The sequence below is a fragment of the Podarcis raffonei genome, chromosome 1, assembly GCF_027172205.1.
Source record: "Podarcis raffonei isolate rPodRaf1 chromosome 1, rPodRaf1.pri, whole genome shotgun sequence".
Lineage (NCBI taxonomy): Eukaryota > Metazoa > Chordata > Lepidosauria > Squamata > Lacertidae > Podarcis > Podarcis raffonei.
Window position 1 is genome coordinate 113,556,994 of NC_070602.1, and position 27,008 is coordinate 113,584,001.

At 44.8% G+C, this 27,008-nt stretch overlaps 1 protein-coding gene across 8 annotated transcripts in view; it reads left to right on the forward strand.

Moving 5' to 3' along the window:
- ZNF385B (zinc finger protein 385B) overlaps window positions 1-27,008 on the forward strand; it is a 193,859-nt gene that overhangs the window by 119,178 nt on the left and 47,673 nt on the right. For 7 of the 8 annotated variants that reach the window (XM_053409721.1, XM_053409711.1, XM_053409731.1 and 4 more), the window contains one exon: window positions 1,509-1,651. In XM_053409721.1, coding sequence (XP_053265696.1) covers window positions 1,509-1,651 — 143 coding nt within the window. Of the gene's footprint in view, window positions 1-1,508; window positions 1,652-23,542; window positions 23,736-27,008 lie in introns of those variants that run through there. The other variant, XM_053409778.1, reaches the window with a different exon arrangement.

Below are 27,008 nucleotides of genomic sequence, written 5' to 3' on the forward strand. Positions count from 1 at the left end.
TAAAGCAGGGATCGCTAACCCTTTTAGACTAATGGGCACATTTGGATTTTTGAGCAAGGGAGGAAAAGGGTACCGATTCTGAGCACTTCAGGACCAAGGGAGTGGCGGTGGTGAACTTTGTGGGCACCAGGAGAAGATCTGAAGGGCACCAGTGCACTCATGGGTGCCATGTCAGCAACTGCTGGCATAGAGTTATTGAGGCAAGTATCACAGTGGAGACATCTGTCCGCCATCACTATCAGAATGGAATAATAAGTGATTTGTACGAAGGAGAATCTCTGCTTTGGCTTTGTGATGTGTGCAACTTTTATAAAATGGTGCTGATGTATCTTTAAGGAACAACTTTTTTGTCCTGTGTAGCTTGTAGAATATGAGCTGTGTGTGTGCAACTAGCAAAGAGCAGCAAGTCTGCTTGTTTTGTGTGCTCCTCCTGTTTCTTAAACATTTGGCCTTTAGCCTTCAAATAAAGTCAGTTGATGCCATATAATATATTTGGTGTGTAGCCTGTACTTAACAGGCTTGACAAGTCATGGTCAGGTAAGTTGCACGTATAGAGGGCACAATTTTTAATATTTTTCTGGAGAGCCAAAATGCTTGAGGCTATGATTGGGCTCTTCGTTTTATCTTTGTGCTTTGAAACAATCTGTTGGAAGGTGGAGGAAGACACCCGTTTGATGGAAACGTATATTTGAAGAGCTTTTGTGGCTGGCAGTTTTGAGGAAGATAGATCAGTTGACCGAAAACTCAAGAAGGTTTGGCATAATGAGAAACGGCAGTATATTACTTCCTTATTAAAACAAGATTTATAGAAAAACATAGGAAGAAGCATCCAGTAAAGGATTACTGGATGAGACTGATGGGAGTTGAGGTTGTTTTGATGAGCTAAGTGGGAAAGATAATGAACTGGGTGGTTTGAACTGAAAAAGCAGATGGATTATGAAGCTGTCTCATTGCTTGTCAAACTAATATAATTGATTCATAGACTGAGGTTGTAAGGGACTATGGATTTGGTAGATAGTTCATTGGAGTGGGATAATTTATAGTAGTGCATTCTTTAACCTTATGTAGTTATGACAGTGCTGTGATAAATATAAATAATTGTAATAAAAAATATTCATATGCCTGGTTTTAATAATTAGCAAAATCCTCAGTTGAATGTGCAATTAATTTGTATCATCTAAAAATCATGTGACACACATACATTGTAGAACATCATGCAACATGTACTTCTTAAGGACCTTTTTATGAACTGAAACTTCTAGCTTTGGTTGCTGGGGCAAAGTTTCTCAGTTTTGCAGACTCCAAACAGTTCTGATGATGTAAAAGTCCTTTTTGTTCTTTATGAGGACAAATTGCATTCATTCTTACCACCAAATGGTGATGTTTAGGTTCAAACAGAATTCAGGATTGGGGGGGGGCATGTTTTAATGCCTACAGTGTGGATTAAAGTGTGGGGTTTTTTTTAATTAAATAAATCCTTTTTTATATAAATATTTTTCTCTCTGCAGGCAGCACGTGCCACACAACTACGCTCTCTACCCTTGTCCGCACACCTACGCTCATGATGCAGCCCTCCCTGGATATCAAACCATTTATGTCCTTCCCAGTGGATGGCAGTCCTGCTGTCGGACTTTTCCCAAATTTCAATACCGTGAGTAACCAATGTTGCAATTCCCCACCCAACTGCCCTTGCTTTTTTGCTTTCTTTGCTCCCTACAGTGAAGCACATCACATGTTGCTCATTGCCGATGGAGTCATAAATCTTAGAAAAAGGTAGACTGGAGCTATGATCCCAGGAGCAGCAGAGACTGGTGAGGCCATGGTGGAGCACTGGTCCTCTCCTGGCTTTCCAATATGGTGGGTCTCTGGCGCTTACTGAGAGAGCAGAGAGACAGGAAGCTTGGCAGGATGGTGTGGTGCAGTGGGGCCGATCCGATGCTGCACCGTGCCAAACTCCTAACTCCCCGCTCCCACTTGGCAAGTCTCAGTTGCTCATGGTTTTTGTGCCACCTCACCAGCCACTACTGCCCAGAAATATTTGTCCCAGGGCTTAATGAATCATTTGACCTTTGTGAATGCTTGCCGCCTATACAGCTTGCTTCATAAACTTTGGCTTGTGAGCGCAGCTTCTTGTGGAAATATTGAGAGGTAGGATGAAAAATATTCGTTATATTCACCCTCCTGTTAATTTTGATACACCTAATCTCTCCTCTCTTCACCCTGATCCCTGTCTGAAACTTTCTACTGACACCAGCGGATTATTTCCTTCCTGGGCAGCCATTAAAGAGATATTTAAACTCCCCCTCCCTTTTGCACTGAGCTTATGAGACTTGATCAGTGAAACAGCAGGCAATGTTTGCCTTCCCTTAGGATACAGCTTTGCTCACTGTGCTAGGGCAGCCTTCCTCTCCCTGATGCCCCGATGATGCTTTAGAGTCCCCCTCTCACCACTCCTGAATATTGGCCATGGTGGCTGGGGCCAATGGTCCAAGAAATCTGGAGGGTCAGGAAGAGGTTAGGAAGGCTGCGGTTGTGTCATATGGAGTCTGTGCACCTGGCTTTCTGCACCTGTGTTCTGTTTGTGGCACGTTGGTGATTTGGTGTGTGTAACTCGAGGTTGGGAGAAACAATGAATACACAGCTCTGCCTTAGAGAATGGAAATTGGTTTGGATGGTTTTTAAATTGCATGTAACTCTACAACTCTCTGGTTTTGTATCTAGGAAACTGGAGAAGTTATTGTAGTATACCTGCCTCTATATTATGTTCCTAATAACTGTTCAGTCAGTCCGGTTGCATAAGGCTTAGTGCTAAATCTTGCAAAACATTTCAGAGTTAGCAAGCAATATTTCCACATTAATGTTGCTCGTTTTTGTTTTTTTTGTTTTGTTTTAATTTGAGAATATAGTAGAAAGAGAAAGATAAAGGCAAGCAAATAATAATAATAATAATAATAATAATAATAAATAATAGAACAGTGTGATGGGATGATGAGCTGCTTGTGCATAAAGTCCTAGTCCCTCAGAGTTTGGCTAAGTCCACAAACCTCTGTCTGTGACGGAGCTCCTTAAGCATGGCTCCGTCAGTCGCTTGTAGAATCGGACAGTGGGCGTTTACGGAACTTCTTCCAGCATAAAAGTTCCTTAACGGAAACGCGTCTTCTGGACTCTCGGCGTGACAGTTTCCGGCGAGGAGTGGGTGTCCCTATGGGAGGTCCTGAAACCTCCCCACTATTTTCGCTGGAAGTGTCTCTGAGCCCTCCCTCCGACTCACTTTCCCTTGGAACTCCTCCTCTCCCCCTGCTGGTTCCCTCCTCAGCTGATAAGTCTCTCTCAGCCTCTGTGAGCCCTTTCACCTCCTGTTTCTCCGATGGCAGTTCCCTGACATCCACCTCCCCTCCAGGGCCCCCTTCACCACCTCCCCTCCCCTCCTCTGCGGGAGGCGAGGGAGCAAAACCCCTGAAAGAACCTCCCTCATCTTCCGAAGTTTCGAACACTTCCCTCCACCGGTTGCTGTTTCCGGTTTCTAAGTACTCCTCCTCATCGGAGTCCATTCCTTCTTCCAACTCCGATTCCCTGAATCCTTCCAGTTCCTCCTCCTCGTCGGTGGTGCCAAAGTACTCCCTCCGGAACCTCGCTACTGACTGAGGTTTCCTGGGGAACCTTTGGTGGAATGTTTCGATCAAGATCTTGTCATTGACCTCCTCTGCCGTCACCCAGGCGTTTTCCGACTCCGGTTCCCCTTCCCACGCAGCCAAATACTCCACCTGATTACCCTTCCACCTGGAGTCGATGATCTCCGCCACATGGTTGCTGCTTTCCCTTTCTTCTAAGACTGGCCCCCGTGTGGAGACCCCTTGACCTTCCCCCCTCTACGGTGACAGTAATGACCTGTGGAATACTGGGTGCAGTTTCATGTGGTTCGGTAACCGGAGTCTGAAAGCCACTGGGTTGACCTGTTGAATGACCTCAAATGGTCCCAATCTTTTGGGTCTCAATTTCTTGCAACCCCCCTTGAACGGCAACCCTTGGGTTGACAGCCACACCTGACTCCCCACCCTAATCGTTTCACCTTCCCTTCTGCTCTTGTCTGCCTGCCTCTTATATTCTTCTTTGGCCCTTTCTAAGTTGAGTTGGAGTTGACGATGGATCGCTTCCATTTCTTCTACAAAATGTTCGGCGGCCGGGACACTCCATCTCTCCCCTCCTCCCCCTGGAAACGCCCTGGGGTGGCACCCATAATTAGCCAAAAAGGGGCTCATCCTGGTGGACACATTCTCCGCATTATTGTAGGCAAATTCCGCTAGCGCCAACTTTTCGACCCAATCGTTCTCTTGGTCATTGACATAACACCTCAGGTATTGTTGGAGGATACCGTTTGCTCTCTCCGCCTGCCCATTGGTCTCAGGGTGCCTGGCAGTCGAAAAATTGACCTCTACGTGCAGTAAGCTCATAAGTTTCCTCCAGAACCTGGACGTGAACTGTTTCCCTCTGTCGGAGACCACCCTCAAGGGGGCGCCATGCAGCCTAAAAATATGTTCTACAAACAATTTCGCTGTCTCTTCCGCCGTGACTGCATGTGAGCAAGCTACAAAGTGGCCCATCTTAGTTAACAGGTCTACTACGACCAGTATGGCGGTTTTCCCCTGGGATTTCGGCAGATCAGTCATAAAATCTATCGACACCGCCTCCCATGGTCGTTCTGGTGTGGGTAACGGTTCTAATAACCCCGCCGGCGCCCGCCTTTCTCCTTTGGCTCTCTGGCATTGGTCACACCCTCTTACATACTCCCGTACATCCTCCCTCACCTTGGGCCACCAAAATTCCCTGGTCACCAACCACATGGTCTTGTGTTGCCCAAAATGCCCCGCTGTGGGGTTGTCGTGCAGCTGTTTGAGTACTCTCCCCCTCAATTCCCCTTCGGGTATATATAGTGCCCTTTTGTAATACAATACCCCGTTTCTTTCTTCAAAACCTCCGGGGTCTTCTCCCTCTCTCCTTAAACCTCTGAGCTTATTCTGGGCGTATTCATCATTCACCGTTCCCTCTACCAGTTCCCTTTGCCCCACCCAGGCCGCCCCACACACCCAGCGGTCCTCTGGGATGATATGTCTTTCTTCAGGTGCTCCCTCCCCCTCCAAATATTCAGGTTTGCGTGAGAGAGCGTCCGCTCTGACGTTTTCGGGACCTGGCACATAGCAAATTTCAAAATGGAATTTGGAGAACTCCTGGGCCCACCTCACTTGTCGTTGGTTGAGCACTCGTGCCGTTCTCCAATACTCCAAATTCTTGTGGTCCGTACACACTTGCACCTTATGTTGTGCACCAATTAGTAAGTGTCTCCATCTCCGGAACGCTTCGTGAATGGCGAGTAGTTCTCGGTCATATACGGTGTAGTTCCTCTCGGATTTGTTTAGCTTACGCGAGAAGAAGGCACACGGTCTCCACTCCGACTTATTCTTCCCCGGCTGAAGAAGCACCGCCCCCACCGCCCGGTCTGATGCATCAGTTTCCACTCTCATTGGTTTTTGTAAATCCACATGCAGGAGCTGTTCTTCCGAAGCGAATGCCCTTTTCAATTCCTCAAATGCTTGCTCCGCCTCCGCCGTCCAAACAAATTTCTTCTTGCTGCTGAGACAGTCCGTGATGGGAGCCGTTAAGTGGGCAAAGTTCTTGATGAGCTTACGGTAAAAGTTCCCAAACCCTAAGAATCTTTGCACATCTTTTTTCGTTTTCGGTGTCTTCCATTCCAGCACCGCCTGGACCTTGCCTGGATCCATGGCTAATCCCTTGTCTGACAAGCGGTACCCCAGGAATTCCACCTCCTTGGTGTGAAACTGACACTTCTCCAATTTCACCCACAGCTGGTTTGCTTGCAGTTGGCTCAGCACTTCCCTGACATCCTTTACATGCTGCTCCTCATTCTCTGAATATATTAACACGTCATCTAGGAAGGCCACGCAATTCTTGTAGAGCAGAGGTCCCAGGACGTGGTTCATGAACGATTGAAAACATGCTGAGCCTGATTGTAATCCGAAGGGCATAACTAAATATTCAAAAGCCCCCAAAGGGGTGAACATGGTGGTTTTCCATTCATCCCCTTTCCTTATCCGTATCAGGTTGTATGCCCCTCTCAGGTCCAGTTTAGTGAATATCTTTCCCTTCCTCACCCTGGTCAAAATGTCATCAATTCTGGGCATGGGGAAAGCCACTGGTTCTGACACTGCATTTAGGGCCCTAAAGCCCACTACAAGTCTCGGTTTATCCGTGTTTTTTTTGTCCACAAAAAACACTGGGCTGCCCCCCACCGCTCTGGACTCTCTGATGAAGCCTCTCTTCAGGTTTTTATCAATAAACTCCCTTAACTCCTGCATTTCCCTGTCTGACATGGCGTACAGCTTGCCCACTGGGAGCTGGGCCCCAGGGACTAGATTGATTTGGCAGTCAAAGGCTCTATGCGGTGGTAGTTTATCTGCTTCCCTTTCGCTGAAGACCTTGCTCAGGTCAGCGTATTGTTTGGGCACCTTCCCTTTGTCCGTTACTTCCGTCCCTGCTAGAAAGGCTTTTGCCCCTTCCGGCGCCTTTGCCTCTTTGCAGTGTTCCAGGCAATGTGCTGACCCAAAGGAGACCACTCTCTGATGCCAGCCCACTAGCGGATCATGCAACGCTAGCCAGCTCATTCCCAAAATAATGGGAGCCCCTCCCAAGGTGGCCACATTGAACGCTATCCTTTCGGTGTGCCTGGCAACCCTCATAACCATTGGGACGGTCTGTAGGCTAACTTCTCCTCCCAACAGCTCCCTCCCATCGATCGTGGTCACCTGCAGGGGGTTACTTAAAGGGAATATCTGTATCTGGTGCTCAGCTGAAAACTCCTTACTCATAAAATTACAGGAGCTGCCTGAGTCCAATAGCGCCTTTGTCTTTAGTGGGTGTCCGTTTGCCAGCTCTAGCAACACCTCTATCACTAGGGCTGGTCTTGGAGGTTCCGGCGTGGGCACTTTTACTGCTCCTTGGCCTGGCTGCTGTGCCCTGATGGTGGCAGCCAGGCGTTGGCTTTTACTTGCTCCTGGACTCCCTCCTCCTTTCCCCCAACAGCTCCCGCCATCCCTTGCCATTCCTTTCTTTGCGGGCAGACTCTGGCAAAGTGACCTGGCTGCTGGCAGAGATAACATTTCTTTGTGCTCTTCCCCTCCTTCTTCCGCCCTTCACTGGGATTTGAAACTGCGCGCGCGCTGTTCCAATTTCCATCGGCTCTCCTGGCAGGAAATTTGGCTCCGGAATCTCTGGAATGCGGAAATCCCTCCAACGCTCTCCTTTCCCTTCCCGCTTCTCCAAGGCTCTTGCCTCCTGGCGCGCTCCAATGGTCAGCGCTGATTTGGTCAGCTGGTCCATAGACTCCGCCCTGGGCGCCCGGGAAAGTTCGTCTTTCACCGCCGAAGAAAGCCCCTCTTCGAAAAGCATTTGAATGGGTTCCGCCGATAGGTCCCACCCCAATTTATGTATCAGCATGGTAAACTCAGTCCAGTACTCACGAACCGATCGGCTCCCCTGTTTACAAGCCATCAACTGTCTGCGCACCACTCCCTGCTCAATCTCGCTGGAAAACATCAAATCCATGGCGCGAAAAAACTTCCTCGTGTCCTTCAGCATTTCATTATTCCCTGCCATCAGGGGTCTAACCCAGTCTCTCGCCCCCCCTTCGAGATGGCCAACCACAAACGCCACTTGCGATTCCTCGTCGGGAAAGTCGTCAAACTGCAGATTGAGAGCATACTGCATCTCTGTCCTAAAGGCTTGATAGTTCCTGGGGTCCCCCCCAAACTTCTGCACCAATCCTGGCATCTTTCTTGCTAGTGTGGCGCCTTTTGCCTTTTCTGCATCCTGCGCCCTCCTTTCCTCTAGCCTCGCCGTTTGCAGCGCTAGCTGGACCTCCAACACCCGGTACCTTTCTTCCAGGCTTGGACCCTCTCCAGCTCCTCCTGCTCCTCCGGTTCCGGCTGGGTTGCTCATGATGCCTCTCTGCACAAGCTGCTTTCAGGCACTGTCCGATTGCTGTGATGGGATGATGAGCTGCTTGTGCATAAAGTCCTAGTCCCTCAGAGTTTGGCTAAGTCCACAAACCTCTGTCTGTGACGGAGCTCCTTAAGCATGGCTCCGTCAGTCGCTTGTAGAATCGGACAGTGGGCGTTTACGGAACTTCTTCCAGCATAAAAGTTCCTTAACGGAAACGCATCTTCTGGACTCTCGGCGTGACAGTTTCCGGCGAGGAGTGGGTGTCCCTATGGGAGGTCCTGAAACCTCCCCACTATTTTCGCTGGAAGTGTCTCTGAGCCCTTCCTCCGACTCACTTTCCCTTGGAACTCCTCCTCTCCCCCTGCTGGTTCCCTCCTCAGCTGATAAGTCTCTCTCAGCCTCTGTGAGCCCTTTCACCTCCTGTTTCTCCGATGGCAGTTCCCTGACAAACAGTATTAACATTAACAATAAGAATATTCTCTTAGTTCTGACGTAAATGTGTAAATTAGCATAAGCAGTCCAAATGTCCAAATGAAATAGATAATTACAAGCCATGTAATTTAAGATGGGCAGTGAGATCTTCATTGGGTGTTAGGTAGTTGATGTTTGTCTTTCCAGCCTTGCAGAGTAATCCTCTTTGCCACCGTGGTCCATCTGTTAGTCCTTACACACAGGAATATAACAGGAATATTTGTGAGGGTTCACAAATACAAAGGATCTCTCCAAAACAAAGTTAGTATGAGCAGTTATTTTTATACTGTAAACCTATGATCCTCAGATGAAGGATTGTATATAAAATAAATAAATAGATAATTTATTACGGTCAAAGACCCGCTCGCATAACACAATAAAAACAGTGTTCATAAAGATACAATATACAATCAGAGCAGATTGCAGCAATAGCTCATGAGTTAAAATTGAGATATATACATACACCCGTACAACTGAAATTTGGGCTACCCTAAAAATTGACCCTGAGGCACCCCAAAGGGCGACTTCACCATTTCCCTAGAAAGCTATTTTATTCTAGAGGATGATCTGTGCCTACAAATCCAGGCACAGAATCTGGTTACCAGCCAGGTCGTCTTGTGTTCTTTGCCTAAGAGGAGAGAATTAAGTTTAGACTTGTCTGAAAGATCGGCGAGCCTCTTCAGCAAAGGATCAATGGTGTCTCTACGAATCTCAACATAAAAAGGACATCTAAAAAATATGTGTTCGGGGCTTTCCTATTTCCCCTAATGGGCAGGCGCGAAGTCTCTGTGCGTACGGGACTCTTCTAGAGGAGCCTTCCAGAACCGGTGAGGGCAAGGCCGAGCTTCTAGCAAGAGTGAAAGCCCCTCTTGCGTTTCTGGATGCGAGGAAATAGAGATATGTTGCTGGAGCGGCTACGTATCTCCCGTTTTCTATAAATAAATAAATAAATTCTAACCCAAGGGCCTTGGTTCAGCTCCAGCCTTTGTCAGAGCAAGTTGCTCGCTAGGAGCTCTTGCTGGTACAGCGGCAACCAGCCTGCCTTGGCCCCTTGCTGTGTGAGCTCTTTGGGACCACAATGGGATTATTAAGCATTTAAATGCTTGAGCTACCAGTGCAGTGTCGTGAAACATATTTACATCATTACTGCGCTGGTCTTGCACAGGCCTCAGTGTGCATTAGTTCTCTTCACTCGACAAAATGTGCCGTGTTTGTTTATCTATAGAGCTTCATTCAGGCTTCTGTTACTCAACCTGAAGTGCCTGCATTCTCCCATTCCTTCTGAACTGGTTTTTCCCCCCCTCCTCCTTTGCCTTCTCTGCCACCTTATTCTCTTTGCTCACCACCAGTCTTCATTTTAAGTTCAGGAGTTTCCGCTTTCATCTCCTGCCTTTGTGCCTTTTCCTTTGCTGCACCTCATCTTTTGAATCCGCCCTCCCCACCCCACAGTGTGTGCATTGTTTCATCCATCTCCATGAAGTGCTGAAATATTACCTTTGCTCAGGCCATCCTTCCCCCATAGGATTTGCTTCTTCTGCCCCTTGCATTTCCCGACCCCTTATTTATCATGTATTTCATCTTACGCTGACTGCTGGGAACCGTCTCTTTCTAATCTCTGTAAAGTACCTAGCCTGTGGGTTGGACCTTAATAATTTAATATTAGGATGCCAAACTGATGAAAAAAACTCTCCACTTAATCCCTGCATTAAGTTGTGGGTTGTGTATACAGTGTACAGCACTGGTTTTGAAGGATAGCACTTCGCCTCCCCCCTATAATTTAGTAAATGGCATAACCCACCCACCCCAAAAAAGAGGTAGAGGGGTTTCTTAGCTAATTTTTTTTTTAGGAGGGAGATAAGCTTCAAAAAGTCATATGTCACTCTTAACCTTCATTTTTATAATTCCTTTTCTTGATGCTCTCAAAATAGTTCCCAAATAGATTCCAACAGAATTTTCCTATAAGCTTATATTGCATACCATTTAAAACCAATATCTTGCGTGTTTGCAAAGCCAGCATTGCCCTGTTGAGGTTATTCAGCAGGGACCCATTGTGTAAATAACAAGCTCATAGCATTAGAAAGAAGAGTGACTCAAGTCATTTTGTGGATCATGCCGTCCAGTGCGTACATACAGTTTGCTCATGCATAATAGTTACAAGATATGCAAAGCATTATATAATAATTGTAATTTCAAGGGTGGGGGGGAACCTCTATTATCAGCACCGCCAGACACTGGGGGTTGAACCAATGCCAGCTGTTGCTTTTCATTCTTCCCCTTTCTGTCTCTCTCCCTCTCAGAAGTTTCCCCTATTACTTGTAAATAAATTCTGCTGACAGACTTTGTGTTTCAGTACAAAGTATTAGAGAAAGATGATAGAATAGCATTTGCAATCTTGAAAACAAGAATAAGTAATACCTTTAAATATTAATGTATTCATTTCAAAGCAGCCGAATCTGAGAATCTGATAATAAGTATGTGGCACATATTTATTTAAATGTGGGTGACAGTCTGGGAGGTGTCGCTTTGCCTCTCTTTCCTACATCAAAAAATATATATATTGCTGGATTTTGTCACACGTGGGCAGTGTCATGTTATAAGTGGCAGTGCTGTAGGCTGAAAAACTGGTCACGAGCTCTTGATAGTTACTTGATAGGAGTAGTCACAGTGCATGGCCCTAGGCTAAACTATGGGCAAATAGAAGCTTTTGCTTGTTTATTTGCAAAAATGTATATACTGCCAGTGCTAAGAAAAAATACATAATGGCAGTGAACAGCATAAGATCAGCAATAAAATTATATTAATGAAACAAGTACAAAATATATAACATTATAGAAACTAGTATTGCCATCAAACCTTGAACCTCCTTCATTGGAATCCTGGTGGTTCACAGTAGCTCAGTTTTGAGATGAGCATTACAGCCCCCAAAGATCTTATCTGGCTTGGACTTTAACCTGAGATGGAGAAGAACTTAAGTCATCTCTTACCCATGCACTAGATAGATAGATAGATAGATAGACAGATAATTTATTATGGTCGGATACCAGGTTATAAAACACACTTGGGGGTACAATCCCAGAAGGAAAACAAACATTTAAAACAATGTACAACAATAAATTTAAAATTTATAAATGGGATAAGCGTATAGACACTTAAAACTTTAAGATAAGCTACCGCAGAGAGATGACCCAGAGTCACCCATGGAACCGAGTTTGGGGATTTTCTTAACGAACTAGTTTGGGTTGGGGGGTGGTCTGCGCCTACAGATCTGTACACAGAATCTGGTGACCATCCAGGTCGTCTTATGATCTTTGCCTAACAGGAGAAGGTCAATTTTTTGCTTTTCCAGGAGATCAGCGAGCCTCACCAGCAGGGGATCAATGGTCTCACTACGTGCCTCTTCATAAAAGAGACATCTAAAGAATAAGTGCTCTGGGCTCCCTATATCCCCCAATGATCAGGCACAAAGTCTCTGAGCATATGGGACTTTTTTAAAGGATCCTTCCAGGACCGGTGAGGGCAGAGCTGTACTCATGCACTTATTCACCCTTCTTCTCCATCAGCAGTGATATAATGAAGGAAAGAGAGGGAGGTTTCTCTCTCCTTTGCCACAGTACTGTGGGTACAAGCTAGGCTTCAAGAGTACACCAAAAAAAGAGGATGTGGTACTCAGAGAGATGTTTCAATTCCAAGCCAATTCTTTTCAGCAAGCCAGGTAAGCAGCAGGGTCAGAGGAGCAGGACCAATAGTTGGGTGGGGAGGAGGAGGCTCAGAGGCTTGCTGACGAGGTGAGGTTGGAATGGCAAAACCCATCTCACACCAGATGACATCAACAGGTTTGACAGGGTTCAGTTTTGCTTGGAATAAGCCAAATTGTTTACTAAGTTTTGGGGTAAATAGATTGGTTTTGAAAACCAATTGTCAGGCTCGACTGGGGAAATTCCTTCCATCACTATCCAAAACCCCAGCGAAGGAGCTTAGAATTCACTGTCAGGCAGCTCACTTGGTTTCTAGGAGTGCATGTTCAGGAAGCTGTCCCTTCAGTACCATTGCTGATTTATTTATTTATTTTAATATCTTCTTGGCATTTGAAATAGTTGCACTCTTCACGCTAAACCTGTTCTGCTTTGAGCATCAGTCCCAGCAGTACTGGGGTTCAGGTTTGGGCAAACAGCGCGAGGCAAGGCTTAATTGGTGTGCTGGGCTCAGGTTGGAGACTTAGTGAAAGAAGAGCTCAAATGTTGAGAAAGTCATCCTCAAAAGGAAGTTTCGATAGGTGCTGCGGCTCTGAATAGTAGCCAACACTGCCTTCTGTGCCTTCTTCATTTATTGGAGTCCAGCCTCCTTTCATAGTTTTTGGCTCACAGAGCTGGCGAAGGTTCCACGAGGGCTTTGAGCTGGAGTCACTAGGGCAGCGTGACCTCCTTAGGCACAGCAGGCTCCTCTTATGCATGTGCTTCTGTTCCCTGGGAACAGATTCCACTCCTGATACTTGGCCTCATTCTCCAAAGGGGTGTGCATCTCCAACCTTGGGGCCAAGACAGTCCTACTGATAAAGAATTCCTGAGCGAAATAAGTTCCAGCTACTTTGTATACCTTAGATGCCACCGGTACAATGCAGTCAGCCTAATTCCCTCTTGAACCTTTTGCCTCTAAACCGTGTCAGAAGCAGCTCAAGAGAAGGAGAGACTGCCAACCACATAGTACAACAGCCTCCTGTCGGAAAAGGGAGATACTTTTCATGGTACACTCAGTGCTCACCCAAAACCCTCATTATTTAACAGACATGGGTTTTGCAAGTTACAGTGGTACCTCGGGTTACAGACGCCTCAGGTTACAGACGCTTCAGGTTACAGACTCTGCTAACCCAGAAATAGTACCTTGGGTTAAGAACTTTGCTTCAGGATGAGATGAGAAATCGTGTGGCGGTGGCGGTGCAGCGGCAGCAGGAGGCCCAATTAGCTAAAGTGGTGCCTCAGGTTAAGAACAGTTTCAGGTTAAGAACAGACCTCCAGAATGAATTAAGTTCTTAACCCGAGGTACCACTGTATATTTTCTTCTGGCTCTTCATCTACTTAGAATTCTGTATGGTGTCTTGTGTGAATATTGTGCACACATCACCAGTTATAAGCTTTCTTTAATCAGTATTGCAACATGCTCCCCACCTCTAGAATGAGGATTTGGTACCAACAATATGGTCTTGCAGGCATTTACAAGGGAAGCTTCTGAACAAGTACAAATTTTGAAGAGCAGAACTCAACAAAGTTGGATTTAATAGTATTACCTCTAGTTATAAAATGAAATATATGAAACCATAAAGGTTTCTGAAAACGAGCTGTTAGCAGTTACCAGGCACCATGTTATATTGTGCAGCAAACAACCATCTTCCTACTTCCTCTGATCTACACTATTTATTTATAGCTTTATGGATTGAAAGCCCCTTGTCTTTAATCTCCTCTGTTTATGATTTAGGCCTGTTTTCTTTGTCTTCAAGGAGCTGTCTGTCATTGATCCTCCTCTAAAATTAACTTTTTAACATATGGGGTTTAAAAAAAGAAGAAGAGATGTTGGTTAATGGCTTTTGCTGATGAAATGTTAATAATTGATTTTAGCAGAAGGATGTACTAATTCACATAGTGCTTTCGACAGGGCCAACTTTGTACTTTGGAGTCTTGATACCTTTATGCTTAATATTTTGTATCTTGATTTTTTACAACCTTTTTCCCTCCAGCTATTTTATTTTGGAGACATAGCAAAATTAGCGGTATAAGCTGTTAGGCCATGAAAAACAGGCACTTGCAGCTTTCTAGCTTAACAGTCTTCATCGTCGATCCGAGATTCCTGGTCTGCAATATGCTTTCATTCTGCTGAGTATAAAAACAGGATGAAGTTCCCCCTTCACACTTTATTGAAAAACCCATGTTAGATCCACCAAATGGGGGAACAGATCTGATTGCAGGTCTTCTGTTATCAGTATATGGGTCACTAATTCTGTGATTTCTTTAACTAATTTTGAAGCTCCAGCCAGGTCTCAAATTCGGTTCGCAGCAGAAGCAAAAAAGAGGCAAGGATTGAGAAGGAAGCAGATCAGGACAGAGGCAGCCCTACTGTTAGGTCATTATAGACAACAAATTGCCAATTGTTTTATTTATTATTACGTTTCACCACCCACAAGAGTGACATTTGGATTTTCTGCCTTAGGCACCAAATTGTGTTGGCCCTTGTCTGTAAGGAAGGAAGCTATACCCTCAGGCCACTGCAGATCCTATCCAATTCCATCTGTGATTTCTGACTTTTTATGTCTACTACCTGCATATTTTCTGAACTTTCTCTACAACTCAAATGGATATAAACTATAGGACTTAGTGAAAATGCCTTCCCAAATTGGTGGTCCCACTTGCGGGTGGTAAATTTGGGAGAACCACTTCAGAGATTGGGGGCGGGGGAGAGACAGTGAAATGATATGCCAGCTTTACAGGTGGGTACTTACTTGTACTTACTTGGGATGCAGGTGGCGCTGTGGGTTAAACCACAGAGCCTAGGACTTGCTGATCAGAAGGTCGGCGGTTTGAATCCCCGCAACGGGGTGAGCTCCCATTGCTCGGTCCCTGCTCTTGCCAACTTAGCAGTTCAAAAGCACGTCAAACTGCAAGTAGATAAATAGGTACCACTCCAGCGGGAATGTAAACGGCATTTCCATGCACTGCTCTGGTTCGCCAGAAGCAGCTTAGTCCTGTTGGCCACATGACCCGGAAGCTGTATGCCTGCTCCCTCGGCCAATAAAGCGAGATGAGTGCCACAACCCCAGAGTCGGCTACGACTGGACCTAATGGTCGGGGTCCCTTTACCTTTACCTTTACTTACTTGGCAGAGCAATGGCCCTCCCCATCCCTTAAAAAATGGTTTGTAGTGGCAGCTGCTTCCCATTGACCACCCTGAGAATGATGCTATGTCATTCCATGGTCAATATGAGTGTTTGTGGGAGTCAGCTGGATAGCTCAGTTGGTTAGAGTGTAGTGCTGATAACACCAAGGTTGCAGGTTCGATCCTTGTATGGGGCAGCTGCATATTCCTGCTATCCTATCTTTAAAAGACATCTGAAGGCAACCCTGTTTAGGGAAGTTTTTAATATTTAATGCGTACTGTTTTCAACATTTGATTGGGAGCCGCCCAGAGTGGCTGGGGAAACTCAGCCAGATGGGTGGGGTATAAATAATAAATAATAAATTATTATTATTGTTGTTGTTGTTGTTGTTGTTGTTATTATTATTATTATTATTATTATTATTATTATTATTATTACTACAGGGAGTTGGACTAGGAGTTGGTCCCTTCAAACTCTATAGTTCTATGATTCTATCTCCTACCTGGTCCTCTTAAAGTAAGAACACCAGGAATTGAACCAGGGACCTTCTATATGCAAAGAATGGGCTGTACTGCTGATCTATGGCTCCTTCCATAGAAGAAGCTTCTTACATCTTCAGAGCAAAGACATGCTTGAAGAAAGAAAGAAAGAAAGAAAGAAAGAAAGAAAGAAAGAAAGAAAGAAAACCTCATCCAGCATTAGGGAATCAGGTTGCACTGAGCATCAGAGTGGTGGCATCACACTACATAGTGTATTTGCATAGGAATGGATAACACCTTGTGCTCTCTGTTATCCCATAGCTGTGAGGGAATGAGCTTTAAGTTTACCTGGCAGCCTCACCATTTGCATTCTTTTGTTACTGCCCAAACTGGGTTTGTCACTTTCAGACAAAAGGGGATGAGCATTAGACACAGCAGGAGAAAGGATAGTGAGGTGGGGGTAGTTGCACATTCTAATTTCTTTTCTGAAAGACCACAGTTGAAGAATATAATTATTTGCTCACTTGGCAACTTATACACTGCAGGTACTCCTCTCATTCAGACAAGTTTCTGCTAGTCTGCATCCATATTTCCTTGTTCTGCTCTGCTTGTGAGAGACAGAGCTGTGGCAGGTTTGTCTTTTTTCCTATAAAGTGGGTTACAGGCGTGTTTATGGATAAACTATGGTGGGATAAAACTGAAAGATGGACAAAAGGCAGAGGGGATAGTAAAAACCTTAGAATACTTCCAGTTGTTTCTCGAACTGAATCCATAGATATGGGGTGCTGCAGTGCTTTGTTTCCTCCAGGGGGCACTCAGGGGTATGCAGTACCGGCACCTCTTGTTGTTGTTGTTAAAAAGTGTGGCACTTACTGTAACAACATCATGGTGAGTACCTGCACCCATTTTTCAAGGGGAAAAAAGCACTAGGGTGCTGACACATAGCGTGGCAGCTTACCATGGATATCGTGCAGCTCATGCAAACAAGATTTTACATGATGTCATAAAATGCCATCTCACCTCATACACACACACACAGTTTAATGCAAATTTACAATTTCTGGGTTGTTACTTTTAACTTGCTGGATTGTCTGCATTACTGGCAAATCCAGATTAAATGGCAAAATAATACGCGTCCACACTTCGTTGAGGATGATGTCGTGCAGGTGCCAGGGCTGGCCCAAGACATTTCGGCACCTGAGGTGAACCCCAAAATGTGCTTCCTCTCCGCCAGGGAAGAAGGGAGTCAGGGAGGAACTACATCAGGAACAAGGGGTGAGGAAGAAAGATTGACATCAGGATATCCTGCCGCCTGAGGCGATTGCCTTGCCTCATGGGTGGGTAATCCCTGAAAATCTTACATGAATAGGCAGCACCCAATAGCCTTGTGGAGGTGCCCTCAGTGCTGTGAGGCCTGATGAGAATATCTTTCATTCCCAGATTTAAAGAGGTAAATTCCTAGGTTCTAAATAGCATATGGAGAAAATGTATTTATCTGCTCTCTCTCTGTCTGTCTAATTCCTTGTCTGATGCTGTGTGGAGATAATCACAGCCACAGCAATTCATGGTATCGGATACCTGCAATGCAGGCGTTAGTTTCCCTCCTAAATCATTGAATTCCTTTTTTGAAAAAATGTGTTTGTGACTAAAGTTATAAGAAATCTCATTTGGTTTTTTTAAAATAGAGGTTGTTGTGTTGAATTCTCCTGCTTTACTGTGCAGGTTGGAGGCAAATAGTTGGAAGATCCCAGTAGCTTAGAGCTAGTTTATTTGTCCTGGGGCCCTTTAAATTTCCAGAAAAGCAGCCAAGAAACATAAACAAGGGGACTTGTTTCATAGATAGATTTTTGTCATCCCTCAGCCCCCAGGAAATAATTGTCCAGGACCACCAGAAATCTAAAGGAAAATAGGTACATGATAGTATACACTCACCATACTAAAAAAAATTAAAATTGTTAATCTGTGCCCCCATACAACTCCAAGAGCACACATGTTCAACCAAAATATTTGATAAAGTACTTAAAATAAAGATTGGTTTTTATGTTTATTTTGTAGTTTTACATAGGCCTAGTTCAGACACAGTGTGAAACTATAGTTTAGTGCAGGGTTTCCCAAACTTGGGTCTCCAGTCGTTTTTTGGACTACAATTCCCATCATCCCTAGCTAGCAGGACCAGTAGTCAGGGACGATGGGAATTGCAGTCCACAAACAGCTGGAGACCCAAGTTTGAGAAACACGGTGTAATGGCTTTAGGGGTTGCTTGTGCGTAAGTTGCCGCCGCTCTGGGCTAGGTTGGCTGGTTAAACCATTTCTCGCTGGACAGCCATCCACTCCGTGGCTGTTCAGTCGCTGGCAGAATCCGTCAGTGGGCGTTTCTTAAACCTCTTCCAGCAAAGAAGTTCTTTGACGCCAAGTCGCCGCCTGCTTTCCCTGCGCAGAAGTCTTCTGCGCAGGGTGGGTGTGGGCAGCGGAGGACCTGTGCTCTCCTCGCTGGTCTCCTGCGAAGAGTCCTGGAGCCCCCTCTCTGCTCTCCCCATCGGCCCCCCTCTATCCCTGGTGTTGCACTGATTTTCTTCCCCAGCCGGAGACCTGCCTCCCTCCCTGCTTGGCCCCTCTCCAGCATCGCTGTGGAGCCTCGCCTCCTCCGCTAGTTCCAATGGCAGTTCCCTGACACACGGGTTTAGTGTTATGTGCATGAGCAGCAGATTTATACACTTGCTCACTCATTCCTCCATTCTCCTCCTCCAGTGTGGCCATCAGGAGAATACTGAAATAATCTGCTCCCCATTTAAAACTAGCTATAGTTTCTTGTTATGTCAGAAGTGAGAGAACCATGGTTAGTTTATACTATCGTTTCAGGGCCAGCCCACCCGTGAGGCACATACCTCAGGAGGCAAGACCCACAGGAGCAGCAATGTAGAGCTTTATTTCCACCCTGTTCCTCATGTAGAACTTCACTCACCCCTTCTTCCCAGGCAAGGAGGGGGCCACCATTTTGTGGTTCACCTCAGGTGCCAAAATGTATTGGGCCAGCCCTGTGTGGTTTGCTAACAAATCCAGCAAGGTTTGATCCTGACCTATTTGAACAAACCATGACTTATATTGACCATAGTGTGCACGAGTTCAGCTATAACTAGGAGCAACACTCCTCAGTAAGAGCAATCCATTTTTCTTCGTGTAATGAAAAACTGAAGCTGCTGCTGTCTCTCAGTTATTAACCATTATTGTTTAGTGTTATGTTCACTAACAGCAGTGAGCCTTGAGCTTGCATTCTCCCTCCTCCCCTCTCCTCCTCCAGCACAGCCTCAAGGAGGAGATCAGAAGTTTCCACTCTTAAGCTAAACAGTTTAATGGTTATTTAGGTGTGTTGTTTCCAGAACACCTGGGCAGAATGTAGTGTGGTAGTCTTATAGCTAGTAAAAAGCTCCTGAAGTGAGTTATATCATTGTGATCTTCCATCAGCCACCAGCTGCTGTAGGAGCCTGAATCCTTTGAGCTGAGCTATTGAAACACCGATCTTAAATTATTTCAGGAAGTGAGTTCCTAAAATCACACACACACAGAGTCTTCTTTAAAAGTTTGGTACATAGAGATTGCCAGCAATATCTTTTAGAGCACTCTGCTTTTTGAGCTAAAAAATGTTCAGTTGCATTCAGATGATGCTGTGATCCTTAGTAATCTAGTAGCAACATAAGCCCTGAGATTTCAAAATAAGTATCTATTTGGGACTGTTTAGGGATAGAGGATTTGACCCATTCAGTGGGTTGTATGAGACTAACCTTCACCTCTGCCTATTTGGCAACTTAGTACTGATGAGAACAGGCCTTTTCTGTGGTGGCTCCCCATTTGTGGAATGCTCTCCCCAGGAAGGCTCGCTTGGCACCTCCATTACATATACAGTCAAACCTCGTTTTGCAGACGGGATCCGTTCCGGAGACCCGTCCGCAAGCTGCAAATGATACACGTCAAAGTGCCGCACATGTGCAGCACAATTTAGCATGCACGAGCAGCGAACCCGGAAGTAACCCATTCCGGTACTTTCGGGTTTGCCACAGACATTCACTGAGGCAGACGCAGAACGAGGTTTGACTGTATTTAGATACAGTGGTACCTCGGGTTCCATACGCTTCAGGTTACATATTCTTCAGGTTACAGACTCCGCCTAACCCAGAAATAGTACCTCGGGTTAAAAACTTTGCTTCAGGATGAGAACAGAAATCGCGCGGTGGCGGCGCGGCAGCAGCGGGAGGCCCCATTAGCTAAAGTGGTGCTTCAGATTAAGAACAGTTTCAGGTTAAGAACGGACCTCCGGAACAAATTAAGTATGTAACCAGAGGTACCACTGTACCAGGCAAAAACACTCTTCTTCTCCCAGACCTTTGGCCAGTTAAACAATCTATGGCCTTTTAAACTAGGGACCGGTTTTTGTTTGTTTGTTATTACGTTGTGCATTTTTGTGTTTTCATACTGTACACAGCCCTGTTATCCTTAGATTTATTAATAATGGAATGAAGCTGCAGAAGCAGTAGCTTGTTCATGAAAGTTAGGCTGAGCAGAGATTGTGTGAGGAACCAAGCAGAGGAAGGGCGTGCAGTGGATGCAGTCCACCCCGGGCCACCACTGAGGGGGGTGACAAAATGCCGGGCAGCACTCAACACGGGGCCTGCAGCGCACCTGAGCCCCGCATCTCTCCGCGCTGCCCAAACGGTCGACCCGCTGCCTCCCCCCAGCTGTAGGGCGGCTGAGTGAAGACTCTGGAGGCCCTGCAGTGCGCCCCGCCCCTGGACACGCCACCCTAGGCATCCGAGTGGCTCTTCCGCTGCTGAGCAGGGGTGTTCACTTTTGCCCCTATTTGAGTTCTGGATGACATCCCTAATCACCTGGACAAGAGAGGGAAGCTTTGCTTAAGATGCCATGCAGTCCCATGCAGTTTTGCACAGGTTGACCCAACCTGATGCCTCTCTCTTGAGCAGAAGTGATGCTCAGTAGAAGTTGGCTCCTGTGCCACTTCTGGCTGGGAAGACGAGGAAGAAAAGGTTGTTGTGATGAAATCCTTGAAGTTGAAGATAGACATGAGTCTCAGTAGGATCAGTTCTGTTCTTCAAGCGTGTGTGATAAAGTAGTTTTTTATTACATGGCATGTTTTTGTTAATTGTACGCTATATCTGCAGTTGCAAGTCTTACAGAGGTATTTTGATGCAGAGGTTTGTGAAATAAATTAATACTAAAAATAAGAAAGAGAGTTCTTGTTTGTGTAAGGATGCAAAACTAATATCTGTACTCATGTGAAGATGAACAGATAACTTCAGGCTTTGAAGTGGCTCTGTACTGTTGATGAATTTATAGAAGAAAGAAGGTGGAATTGCTGGAATATGTTCCAGGGTATTAGTTTAAATCAAGGCAATTTAAATCACCAAGAGAAAAGACTAATTTAAATAACTGATATAAATCAAGTTTCCCATTACTACTTTTCTTATTTCCTAGGCAGAAGCGCTCAATAATTTGTTGGTAGACGCATAAAAAAATGATCATTTGCAACCAGAAAGAGCACTCAGATTCCTAGAACTGCAACCCAAAAGCACACATGGGGGACCTCTAGATCAGGCTTCCTCAACCTCGGCCCTCCAGATGTTTTGAGACTACCATTCCCACCATCCCTGACCATTGGTCCTGCTAGCTAGGGATCATAGGAGTTGTAGGCCAAAAACAGCTGGAGGGCCAAGGTTGAGGAAGCATGCTCTAGATGTTGTTGACAACTCCCATCAGCTCCAGCCAGCTTGGTTAATAGTCAGGGGTAATGGGAGTTGTGGTCCAGCAACATCTGGAGGGCCAGAGGTTCCCCATCCCTGCTTCAAACATTTGCTCAAGCAATCCATGTTGTTGTTCTTTTGCACAGCATTATTCTATGGTCTTTATCCAGCCACCCTTAAATTCTTCACAAATCAATGGTGGTCATGGTGGAAGGAGGGGACGAAACAATTGGGCCCAATCCCTTCATAAGCTGCAGGTTGATGCAATGGTCAGGTCTGGATGCAGCAGATTCAGGGCCAACTCAGTCATGCTGCCTCCATGCTCTCATGGTGCCTCATTTTGGGACCTCCCACTGACAGGGAATTTGCCACCTGCCCACAACTTCAGCAGCTGGCAGGAGGCTGACAGTCAGCAGAACTGAACAAAAGGACACCTCTGCTCAATCTAACATCCCCCATCCATCACAGGGTTGGATTTATCTGCCCATCAGAAATAATTTAAGTCCTATTGAGTTAAGCATGAATACCTTCCGTTGGATTAGGAGAAAAAAGATTTTAAACAAATAAAATGACATTTTATGTGTGTACAGGCAAGGATACTAAATAAGACCTCTTAGTTGAAGAATGTGCCCAGAGTGTTACAGAATCAACTAAGAAGGGCTAGTAGTTACTGGGCATATTGAAATTGTCCCTAAGATGGGAAGTGTATATCTGTGTTGCTTCTACAAACCTTTATATCATGAGAACTGAGCAAATTACAGAGCTCTGAAGCTTTAAGAATATAAGATTTAAACTGAGGTAACCAGACAGGCTGGAAAAGATCCTGGTAAAGTACAAAATGATGTCTTATAGAGAAAAGAAGTGGTTCCCAACATCTGTAACGATCGTAGTCTATGTAGAATCAAATCCATGTTCATAAACACACTAGACGATATGGCAAATCAAGGGCAGTATTTATAACACGTGATCTCAAACGGCTCACAGTTCATTCTTTACCTTAAAGAACTGACAAAGCCATAGATCCAGATTTAAGAGAATATAAACAACAGCTTGCATTTTAAATGTTTGCATTATATTCAAACTTTATTTTAAACTCTTATTATTAAACTATATGTGAAATTCAGAAAACACTAAAAATCTATACATTCATTTTTTAATTTCCATTTTCATATTTAAAAATCGTTCATTTCCACTCACCTTTTAGTATCTCATCAAATTTAGGAAGAAAAAAGGTGGGGAAATATAATGTGGGGAAATATTGCATAGTAATCCATGTTAACCAGGGCAAGTGACTCACATGAATAGGGATTATTTTCCTTTGTATGGTGCAGAAGAGAACAAGTTGTTTCTGATTCTTGATGTACTACTACTGATACAGTCCAACAGGTTTGCCTATCCCTGTTTCAAGCAACTGTTTACAAAAGAGATTAAACGGAGAGTACACCTGGAACTTGCCTGCACCGCTAACCATGTTAGTTGTATGTTTTGCCCATAGCTAGCATCTCTCCAAAACACAGCGAATACTGGGTTAAACGCTTGTCAGTTTCTTTTCAGCTAAATAGACCACAATTATTAGTACTTGACAAGCTACATAGTTTCTCTGAGAAGCAAGCAGCAACTAACACCAACAAATTATGCCAGTTACTCATCATGGCATGTTTAATTTTATTTAGCAATCCAAGATCGGTTTAAAAACACAGCACTAACCTTCTGGCAGACAGGTACTATTTTGCTATTCAAACATGCTGTAATCCACCCTGCCTTCTGACATATTTAAAGAGTATTAATTGTTAATGCTGAGCCTTCTTGAATTCTGTTCTGGAAGCAGGCTGCATTCGGTCCTCCAGTTTGGGAAAGAACATCAGTTTGCTCCCACAGGAGTACTGATCTTAGCCTCGGGAGACTCTGCCAGCCGTATTGTTTGTGTGAGTTTCTCCTGGTTGCCGCTTGCTGTTGGAGACGAGGATTTTCATCACAGCCTGTGTTGCATTGTAGTGTTGCCTTTTTAATTTTAACTACCAACTGCCTGGTGTTACCGCTGCGGATTATTATCTGGAAATCTCTGGAGGAGCACTGCTGGGTCTTCAAACAGCTCTACAGACGATAGTGTTTCTTTCTGCCTTTCCTCTTTACTGGTGCCAGCTACTTCTGATGGTTCAGGTACTTTGCATTTCTGCAGTATTTTGTGATTAACAGCTGTGGTAATTAGCAGACTGATTTATTATTTATTTATTTATTTATTTATTTATTTATTTTTTAGAAAACCCTAAAAGACACCATGGTACATTTAAAAAGCTACCTGCCGATAAGAGAATTTGCTGCATAGGTGCAGAAGTATGTGTGCATCACCTGTGTACTTAACAATATTACATGCTAACAGAAGCAGTAGCAAATGGTGAAAATCATACTGTGGTACATCTTGGAGCAGGAATTGGATATTATTAGTTAAGAAATGTCTTGGGCATTTGCATGTGTAAATTTAATAACTTGCCTTAGGGCATTTAATGTGTACAGTGATTTTGTAAGCGTCTGGCTTCAATAGAATCTGTTGCTCTGAAGAGCAATATTAAATTTCCAGGAGAATTGTTCGAAGGTGTAGCTGTTCTTGTGCGGTTGGAATAGAAACGGGAAGGGTTTCATTCCATGTGCAAGAAATTTTATTAAAATTAGTGATTTAGCCCTTGTTACCTGACTACATGTTGTTAATAAAATATATTTAATAAAATATATGTAATCCTGTTTTGGGGGTCCGCCAGCTGCGGGGCTTTGTGATTTGGCCAATGCCTTGCTACACCAGCAGAGCATAGGGTACACCATCACTGTGACAGGTGTGCTGGCAAAGCACTTTGGATACACCAGTGGAACTCTCCGCTACTCGAGGTGTTCCACCAGTGAAGATATGCTGGCATAATGGCTTAAATTGGGCATAATGGTGGGCTGGATGTGGGTGGCACATGGGAAGAGCCATTTAAAAAGAACTGTACCATTAAAAAAAAAAGTAGCCACCGTGTCAGTTTACCATCCCAGCCGCATCACTGTGACAGAGCTGAGCGCTGGACACCGTGTCCATTCCACCAGTGTTATGGCAGCATATTTACAGTTCCGGGGTAATATGGGTATAGAATTGCTTAGCCCATAACAAAAGCAAAACAGAATTATCCAAATGGTCCTGAATGAACACATTTTAGCTGTGAAATCCCCTTTTATCTGCCATTTGGAAGCTAATTAGTCTCAGTCATAAACTGACTGCTGGCTGAACACGTGGTGTTATGCAAAACAGCCTCATGTGCCTGTGTTCTACTTTGGTGCAAATGTGTATGGGAGTGATTTGCATCGGCTCCGTTGATTGCCTGGTTTGTGTGATTTAAGCAGGTGGTGGGGGACTTTCTCCTGCTGCACTTCAGGTGCACAGTTTTCCTAGCACAAGGCAGAATCCAGACAAAATTAAGCACTAGTAGTTGACCCATGTGGGTGAGGTATGTGCTTAAACTTGCCCAATTAAAATCATTAAGATTTTTTTTTTAATGCTTTACTTTGGCTCCATCATACCCACAGTGATCATTTCTGTGTGAGAAAAAATGTAGCATGTGAAGCAGCCCATAAACAAAGCCACTTCCCCATGGGGGCTGGTTATTTCGATAGCCCGTGTTCTCTGATATCTACCTGAAGGACCATATCTCTCTACATGAGTCTGCCTGAGCTTTGAGATCTTTTGGGGAGGCATTTCTCTCTGCCCCTCCACGTTTGAAGGCACATCTGGTAAGGACACAAAAGAGGGCCTTCTCAGTGGCTGCTCCTAGATAGCGGAACTCGCTTCCACAGGATGGTAGGCTAGCCCTCTGTTTGCTTTCCTTTTTTGCCAGCAGCAAATTCTTTTTTGTTCTTACAGACTTTTTTGGCCGCTAACTGGCTGTTGTGAAAGAGTCTTTTAAGTATTGTTTTGTGTGTCTGTGCTTTCAAACAGTTTTAGTGGGGTTACTTACTTATTATTTTTAAAATACTTATATTTATTGTGTGTTTTAGTTGTATCTGTTTTAATTTCTGCTGGGAGAAAGGCAGGATAAAATTTAAATAACTATGTTATGTGTTTGATTTAAGGTAAGAGTGGGGGACCTGAACTCAAACTCCCATCAGCTTGCAGGCAGCATGGCTAATTATTGGAGTCTCAGATTCCCCTTATTCCTGGTTTAAGATATCACTCCTCAGATTTGCCACCGGGGTGTTAGAAAGGGATTCACTTAATGTACCTGTGAGCAATACCAGAACATCTGCTGTTTTCCATGGAGAACCGTGGGACTGCTAGTCTCAGGCCAATGAGTACCTGTGGCTATTTAGAAAAACAGCTGTTCAGTTAGGAAAGACAGGCCATTACTATGGAAAGTTCAGGGGAAGGGTGAGCTGTAAGCATCTAAATGATCTCAGGAAATTTGGAGATAGTATCAGAAGACCACCTGATAAAACCTCCTGGCATACCTGGTTTAATGCATTCCACTGTCAAATGGAGACAGTGCTGTGTAAGCAACAATTAAGAGTTGTCCCTGAAAGACAACTATTTTGATGGTACCTAATAAATCCATTGGTTTATTATGGCCATTTGGAAGGAACCAATTGTCTACAATGGTTTTTTGGTGTAATTTGTGTTTCAGCCCAGTGTTTTATGGTGTTTCTTTGCTCAGTTTTGCTTTTCATTCTTGTGTTGGTAGTTTTACATTTGTTGAGGTGGAAGCCAAAAGAGGCTGCCTGCTCTGGGTCCAATAAAGTCCCTGTTGTCTTATGGTGAGATGGATTTATGGAAGTATAATCTAACATAAGAACATGCAGTGATTGTGATTAATAGAGCAATTGGGAAGGGAATGAGGAATAATAATAATAATAATAATAAATTTTATTTATATCCCGCCCTCCCCAGCCGAAGCCGGGCTCAGGGCGGCTAACAACAATCAAATAATCAAACAATCAAATAAACCAACATTCTAAAAATATTTCATTATAAAAATTAATTAAAATCAAGTTAATGGCAACCATTAAGCAAAACTCTGTGCAGGTTGCCAGAGGAGGGAGTCAGGCTGCGCCCTGACCAAAGGCCTGGTGGAACAACTCTGTCTTGCAGGCCCTGCGGAAAGATGTCAAGTCCCGCAGGGCCCTAGTCTCTTCTGACAGAGCGTTCCACCAGATTGGAGCCGCAGCCGAGAAGGCCCTGGCTCTAGTTGAGGCCAGCCTAACCTCTCTGAGGCCTGGGACCTTCAGGATGTTTTTATTTGCAGACCGTAGGTTTCTTTGTGGGGCATACCAGGAGAGGCGGTCCCGTAGGTACGAGGGTCCTAGGCCGTATAGGGCTTTAAAGGAAGACCTGAGTTGGGTAAACAGCCTTTTCCCGTGCCATGCCAGGCTTACACTGGGATGGCAAAAGTGAAGGCAAAACAGCTTTTCCTT